General features: G+C 43.3%; 2 protein-coding genes across 2 annotated transcripts in view; one reads left to right on the top strand and one right to left on the bottom strand.

Annotated features, from left to right (window-relative positions):
• The window catches only part of GALNT15 (polypeptide N-acetylgalactosaminyltransferase 15), a 115771-nt gene that overhangs the window by 73806 nt on the left and 33857 nt on the right, over positions 1–8108 (bottom strand). The gene's annotated exons all lie outside the window — the stretch shown is intronic.
• DPH3 (diphthamide biosynthesis 3) lies at positions 556–1663 on the top strand. The gene is made up of 3 exons (XM_061464872.1): positions 556–697; positions 822–896; positions 1328–1663. The coding sequence occupies exons 1-3, from the start codon at positions 590–592 to the stop codon at positions 1391–1393; spliced, it is 249 nt and encodes an 82-aa protein (XP_061320856.1). The 5' UTR covers positions 556–589; the 3' UTR covers positions 1394–1663.

Below are 8108 nucleotides of genomic sequence, written 5' to 3'. Positions count from 1 at the left end.
AGTTAACCTGTGCCACACCAAAGAGAAAATTACTACATAAACTACAGCCAAGCGAGTGCTGAGGGGGAAGCAAGCACGCTTAAGCAAGCAGGATAGGGAATCTTTCACCAGGAGCACGCACACAGGCTGGTAAGAGACACCCCTCTGGACAGGTCACCACCCAGAGCAGCTTTTCCCCTTGACAAGGTCGCGGCTGTCCTGACAAGGACTGCTGCCGCCCCGCCTCAGCTACCACAGAACCCCGCTCTGCGCCTCCCGCACGAGGAGCAGGCAAGGCCGTGCAGAGGAGGGCACCTGTCGGGAAGCGGCTGCAGCGCTTCCAGAGGCCGCACAGCGCGTCCGGCCCTGGCACCCGAACAGACCAAGAAGGGTCCCACAGCCGAGCCGAGCCGAGCCGAGCCGAGCCGAGCCGAGCCGAGCCGAGCCGAGCCGAGCCGAGCCGAACCGAACCCAACCGAACGGACCCCCAACCTCCGCCGCGGGACCCCTACCCGCCGACGCATCACGTGATGCCGGTCTCTCGCCCCGCCCCTCCCCGTCCCGGCCGCAGCCGCGCCGCTTCCGGCGCGCCTCCCCCCCCGCGGCCGCCATGTCGGTGTTCCACGATGAGGTGGAGATTGAGGACTTCGAGTACGATGAGGAGACCGAGACCTACAGCTACCCGTGCCCCTGCGGGGACCGCTTCCTCATCACGCGGGTAATGGTGGCCGCGTAGGGACGCGGGAGGCGGCGGGGGGAGGGATGGAGCAGTGTTAGGCCGCGGGGCCCGTGGGTCTGTGAGCAGGCATGGGCCGGTGACTGCCGTCCCGGGGGTTTTGCAGGAGGACCTGGAGAACGGCGAGGACGTGGCCACCTGCCCCAGCTGCTCCCTGATCCTGCGCGTCATTTACGATCAGGTGGGTGCCGGACGGGGGTTGCTGGGCGCGGGGCGGCCTGCTTCCATGGCGCCGGGCCTGCCAAGCCGGGCTTCGGCTCGCTGTTCTCTGAAGAAAGCGCGACAGCAGGTTTGAGAAGTGCCTGGTACACACTGGATAGGGCTGTGGGAGCATGGGGCGGAAAACAGGCAAAACAATCTCTGCGGTTCTGAGAGCTATCTGTGACCCTAGCATAGATGTATTTATGACCCTGACATGTAGCCTTGTACTTGTGAACCTGTCAGGTTGCTTTTCATACCTAGTGGGCATGCTGTGGCTTTTATGTTTTGGGAGACAAATTTATAGCAGTTATACCCAGACTAGAAAGCAGAATCGGTGTCTGGTGTTTTCTGTGGGGGAGAGGAGCTCCAGAAATAATGAAAATCATCTAAAACTTTACTTGCTGTCTTTAGGAGCAGTTCATGCGTGATGAAGTCATTGCAGAACCTCTGCCAAACAAGGAATTGATAAAGTGCTGATGGACATCGTGAACTGTTACTGCTTTAGCATAAGAAAGTATCGGGATGGCAACTGCAGAAAGAGACATGGTTTTCCTCCTGGAAGTGCTCGCTGCTGTAAAATACAAGTGCAATAACTGTCTGTCTTCATAATTTGAATAAGAATGTTTTGGGACATAAAGCACGTGAATGGCTTTTGTTCAAAGGGGTTTTACATTTTAAAAATATATGAGCTGCCATACGTATTCCAGAATACTTGAGGGTTATGATTGAATTATGACAGCAAGTCAACACATAGAAGTGTGTGGGGTTGTGAAATTATGACATTTGTCTAGCATGGCTTCTTAGCCTGTGGATAAAAGAAGGCTTTGGGCATGTAGCAGTATGAAATGGCACAGAGAGCTGAAAAATACTGGGAAACAAAATTTAAAAGTCCAGAGGATGTGATGCCACTTTGACATAGTGTGGCATCACCCAGGGTGCGGGCTGATACTTGAACTCAGAGTGGACAGAAATTTACCCATGTTTTCTCAACAACTTTGTGATTTGACTTGCAGCAGATATAAACTGGACTGCAGTTCTTTGTGCCATTTGTAGTAGTGCGTTTACTGAATTCCTCAGCCTTCCTTTATGAGGTTCTGTGACTTCCTGGCTAGGAGATGCATGCATTTCTCTTAACTGATAAAAATAATTTTTTAAGGTAAAAAGGAGTTGGAAGTATATACTCAAAAGTACATTAACACCAAGACTACTTCAAGCCACTGCACTTAAGTATTTATTTAAAATTGTGGTCATTCATGTGTTTTAGTAGGATTTGACATCTGTGAAGTTAAATTTGGGGAAAAATACTTGTGCAGCATTTATACAGTTATTTTTGCTTCAGGCAATAACATTAAGCAAATCTTACTAATTTCTTGTGTTTAACTGTTTGGTTCTTCCAACATTCTGTGAATGTTGAAGATGAAGAGTCAATTTTTTTATTTATTTTTTAAAGTTGGGGAAGAAAAAGAAAAAAAAACCAAAACTATACCCTTCAGGTAGAAGTGCACAACCCAAAGTGTTTTCATGCTTAAACCAGGAGGTGGCACTCGCGTTACTTTGGTATCTGCTTCAAAAAACCCCAAACAACTGTGGTACTTTGGTTAGCTATCTTTTATCAAATATTTATTTTGTCTATTTAAATAAAGATATTTAAGACTACACCAGTCCTTATAATGGGCCATTGCTTATTCTGCTTGTGCACCAGCCACAGTGATTTCCAGAGGTGTTGAATTGCTGCTGTGGTAATGATTCATAGATTCTGTGAGTCTGTGATACTGGAATTTCTTCAGCTTAGTTAACACAGTGTTTCAGTCTATTAAGAGATGCTATAAAGAAAATTTACAGGAACCCTATTTAATCTCTGTTCACATTTCTATTGCATGAATATAGTAAGGATTTTTGCACAAGTATTCTACATAAAACTGAGTAAGTTTCAAATGGGACATCAGGGAATGTCTGACATAACTACATCAAAATAAATTGCAAGGTGTAGTATCTCCAAAGGTGCATGGATTTTACAGAAGTAATTTGACTGAATTTAATGTTTATAACGAAGATTAAGGTGTTGTCATAAAGACCTATGAAACTTGCACAGAGATTTATTTATACACCATAAGGTTGGATTCCCACCTGCTTTTAAAAAGTGTTTATCAATTGAATTTTATTTGGCATGTGCTAATGAAAGCTTTGAAGTGATTCTCTGTAGTGTTCCCCACTCGTCTAAAATACAGGGAATGACTTTTTAAAGATTAATTTTGGCAAAATTAATTACTTCAGATCATCAGTTGGGACTGTCAGTGCTGAAGGTTTCATGGTAAACATACTCTTACCAAGTAGGAGTAGGATCCAAGTTGTATAATGCAATTTATATGTACATTAAAGTTATTTAGTTATGTAGTATATATTAATGCTTTAATAGGTATGCATTGTGTTTGCTTTTCTGGAGCTTTTTTACAGTGTAACAATGGTAAAGTATTGTGGCTGATGCTGTTAGGAAAGGATATAGGCACATCTGCTCACATAAATTGCTCACACCTCAGTCTCGTTGCAGCATCTTGAGAATCTCAAGAAGTAGTTGCTGTCCCCCCCAGGAAATGAGGCAAAACAAGGATGGATGTCATGTATCTCTCTTGTTGGTCTTTGGGAATCCAAGAGAGATGTTTAAAAACTGTTAAGCTGTTTTGTTGCTTTCCCTTCTGCTCTGCAGAAAGGAGTGGAATTCTGTAGCAACAGAGTTTGTGAGAGCTCAGTGGTGCTAAAGCCAAAGAGCTGCTTACTTTTGTTAACTTGTGAGAAGCTTTTGACTCCAGTGATTGCAGCCAGCTTTAAAAAAAAAATCCATACTGTGTAATTCCAAAGCAGCAGTCAGGGCAATCTGAGGAACTCATCGAAATGTTCCTCTTCTGGAATTCAGTCACAAGGTTTCTTCACAGCGCCACAGGGAGCATTCAGGCTCCTTGTGCGTTACTGATGTATTGCATGTTCTTACAGACCAATGGTTCACTTGTTTTCTAAAAAGGCAATTGTGGAGGACACAAAGAAGCCTTTTGCTTGCTGTTTGTGTCTGACAAGCAGGTTGATTGATTATGTATTTGATTAGGTCCTTGACTCTGCGTGGACGAGTGCTGTGTGATGAAAACAATATCACATGAACGTTAATGGAGTAAGTTGTATTTATTAGAGATTAGAGGGGGTAGAACAACTTATTATCAGTTTCAGATACTTAAGCTCTAAAATTGCCAATGTTGTTAAATAACACAAAACTCCTGGATAATTTTGAAAACAAGTAATATACTGTGGCAACAATTTCATGGGAAGAAATGAAATTTGCTTTTCATTAAACTAAAGAGGCTCTGCTTCTCTAAGCAGTCAGATCCTTTGCATTTCAAAGACGCTTGCTGGGAAGGTCATGTACTTTTGGCTCGTTGTGCCTGTATATCAGTGGCATACATGATTAGTCTTGAATAGTTGCTCTATAAGTCATGACAGAGACTCTGGACGAATAGTTGCTCTATAAGTCATGACAGAGACTCTGGACCCCCAAGAGCTGAGGTCATAAGGCCACCAACTTCAGATGTGGCACTTGTTCCATTTGTCTGTACGCTGGGGAAATAGTGATGTCCTGAAGGACCCTGATATAAATACGTCAACAGTTCTTCCCTCCATCGTGACATTTAATTTTGGTCCTCAGCATCAATCAAAAAAAAAAAAGCCCTTTGTAGAACATGTAATCTATAATCCATGTAATACAGATCATTACATAGATTATGAGTCTGTTTACCAAGAAGCAGATACTGATTAATTTCAGAATTTCAGTGAAGAAAGTGAACTGACAACTATATATTGTCACTAAGCAAAACAGTTTTCATATACCCCATTTCTCTCTATTCCAGTTTGATGTTCAGAACAGGCTAACTGTAGGGGTGGATATTTGTTACACTGCAAACTTCTTAAAAATTTTTTTACAGAGAGGATTTAAGATATAGTAGCAAATGTTTGCTGTGGTTTTCTTCTACTATAGTTCCTTGTGGATTGCTTTCTCTTTATAGTTAGTTAGGACATAGCTTTGATTCTTCTTCCCGGTAACTTAAAATGCTGATTTCGTAGTGTCTCTCCATAGTAGCTGTGGCATGGAGGAGACGGAGGTTTCCTGTGTAATGTTGAAGGTGCTGGGCTCATCAGCTCTGAAACTTGTCAAACTTTATGAGTGACAGAGGCAACGACTGACAGCCGCTGTGCTGAGCTGGAAAACAGCTGTCAATGTCACCTGCAGCCAGGGAGGAAGTGGGTCAAAAGGGACTAGCTGAAAAGGTAGAAGCTTAAGTGACCTGTCATCACTGTTTCCTACCCCTTGCCTTCACCATTTCACTCTGTTTGCATGCCAGATTGCCTCTCCAGAATTTTTGGCAGCTCACCAGTCCACACAGGCTTCCTGTCACATGGGATATCACTGCCTTGCTGCTTACCCTGTGGCTGTGCACAGTGACCCAGGAGAACCTTGTTCTGGAGGCTCAGGGTGCTCCAAGGTCAGCAGCAGAGCTGCCCCAGCCAGCAGTGCCATTGTCCAGCCGAGCAGGCAATCACCATAGCTACTGTAAGAATTGTCTTTCTAAAACAACCCAACTGAACAACAGATTGGTATTTTCCACATTAGGTTATGTGCTGCAACATGCAAATCTGGCACTTTAACCAGATGAAGCAGAAAGTGGGGCTCTCAGAGTTCTTTAGTGCTCTTCCTCTGGGTTTTGTTTTTTTTTTCTTGAGACAGTAGCTGTATTACAGTGTCCACCGGCATGCTCTGAGGCAGAAATAGCCCTCCAGGCCCTTTCTCTTCACTTTCAATGTCTGCCTCCATTTTTGGTTTTCTCTGGGGAGGAGAAGAGCTGTGCTGGTATATGGTGATCTAAGGGAATAATTTGAAATATGTGTGTTATTGCTGTGGGCAGCTGTGTAATTGAGAAGGAGACTTTTGAGACACCCAGGTAACAGGTCATGCTGTGAAACATTTCCAAAGGAAGCATCTAGACTAACTCATGAGTATTACAATATTATGCCTGCTCTGTTTCTCCTAGTGGACAAGTGATTTATTTTGTATTCACAGAGTAGTAATAACTTAATGAGTATTTGCCCCATATATATGTAGCTACCTAAGCATCTTCTCTGTTTGCTCTCTTCTGTATTTTCATTTCTTGTGATTAATGCAGGTTTTTTTCCCAGTCACTTCCCCGACAGATTTTCAGTCAATTCGTTGATGTTGCTGAAACCAAGCTTTCAAAATGGATGAGTTGGGCCCCTGAAGATCCCAAGTCTGTCTTAAAATAGTAGTATTAAAAAAGTATTTTAAATTCATTATTTCATACTGAAGCTCTTAGGGATTGTGTTTTCATTTTGCTACCAAGATTTTCTTTTCTGTTATGTGGTGGTCCTTTTTTACTTTTAAGTCAAAGCCAAGATCCTTATTGTGTTGTTTGAATGCTGAAGCTGTTGCTCTAGGAAAAGATCCAACTATCATAAGACTCGGAGTAAAACTAACAGGAGCTGGCAATACACTTAGCTGTAAGTCACTCCTTCAGAGCCCTGTTTGTGCTGTTTCTGCTCCACAGTAAATGATTTTACTTTGGTCTTAGTTGTAGTTGGAAAACAACTTTTTTTGACATGTTTGTTATTTCAAGTAAAAGTTATTCCAGTTCACCTGAACACTAAATAGCTGAAATGTTTTTGAGCATGATCTTTTGTGTGTAGTCCTATGGTATTTACAAAATATGAGTTTCTGGTATAATCTTAGGAAGAATAAGGATTTTGCATCCCCTAGGAAAAATCAGATTTTTCAAGGGAATTTTTTGGGGGTTTTATTTAGTATTTAATACACTGAGATAGGTACTGCTCAACAGTTCTCATTTCTGCCTGTGTCTGATCATAGGCCCATTGTTGCATCTTTCTCTGGAAATCACATACCTACGCAAAGCCAATGTAAATATTGTTTGGTATTTATTCGATCTTTCAGACGATGACCTCTAACAGAGCTCGTGTACTGCAGCATGAATGTATCATTTTATATCACACCATGACAGAGGACCGGTTTTGTAGCTTGTAACAGATTTTAAGATTATAGAAATATAGAAAGTAGTAGGTAAAATATGACCCTTACCTATCCTACCTTTTCTGTCATTGTGGTAGAATACACTTATTTGACTACTGTTATGCAGAGGCTTCTGTGACCCCCCCAGTGCAGTGCATAGCAGAGGTATTACTGTGTTGGTGGATTCTGGTGTACATCCCTTAGCTTGGTAAGGAGAACCAGACTTTGAATTTAGATATGGAAACAGTCATGAGGCAGAGATACAGACAAACCAACTGTCAGAGTGCCATTTCAGAGTTAGTAAAGAAAGCTGCTCTCCTAGAGGCTGAGATGAACTGTGCCAGTACACCAGGTAAGTCCATCAGAGCAGAACTGACTGTCCCACGGCAGACCAAGGGTCTCTTTGGTCCCATTCCATCCCCAGCTCTGCCCTGCAGCTAATGGATAGATTTTCTAATACTGGTCTGGGTAAGGGTAGGGAGGCAAATTCTTACCCTGAATAAATCATGGGTGATGAATGTGCTAGAGTGAAGAGCTCTTGCTTTTCCTTTTGAAGAAGGGGTTAATGCTAACTCAAAATCTCTCTTCTCATGCAGAACTACTCAAGTTAAAGCTATTTCTTGGAAGAATACCCTTAGGAAGTCAGTGACCTAGAAGGAGCTTGGCATAGAATTGCCTTTTAGCCTTAACTGTGATATTCGCTGCTGTGCTCTCCATACACAAATAGTTTTTGACAGGCTTTGCAAGCAGCCCAGGGTCATAGCCTGCGAGCTTTCCTTGGGCAAGTAAAAGCTGTGGAGGCAGGAACTTAATCCATTTCTTGTTGAGACAAACAGCAGAATTCCCACACTCTGGGATGATGCACAGTGGGACACTGATGGGCAAATGCAACCCCTCATAGGACTGTGAAAAGGACATGGCAAGCAGCAAAAGATGAGCCCTGGCGGGGATGGTTCATGAAGTTTAAGCAGTCCTTTGAACTGGAACCAAGACTGTTTTTAATATCCCTTGACAAGAGGCCAGGAGGAGAGCAGGTGACGGTACACCAAGCTGACATCCTGCCTTGGGCATCAAAATATGTTTCTGTGGCCACTGCTTCTCTCCACTGCAAGCTGC

This window comes from Pezoporus flaviventris, unplaced genomic scaffold, assembly GCF_033815535.1.
Source record: "Pezoporus flaviventris isolate CSIRO_AGI_PZ_B2104156 unplaced genomic scaffold, CSIRO_AGI_Pfla_v1 ptg000037l, whole genome shotgun sequence".
In the NCBI taxonomy this organism is placed as follows: Eukaryota; Metazoa; Chordata; class Aves; order Psittaciformes; family Psittacidae; genus Pezoporus; species Pezoporus flaviventris.
This window is presented reverse-complemented; position numbering and strand designations above follow the sequence as displayed.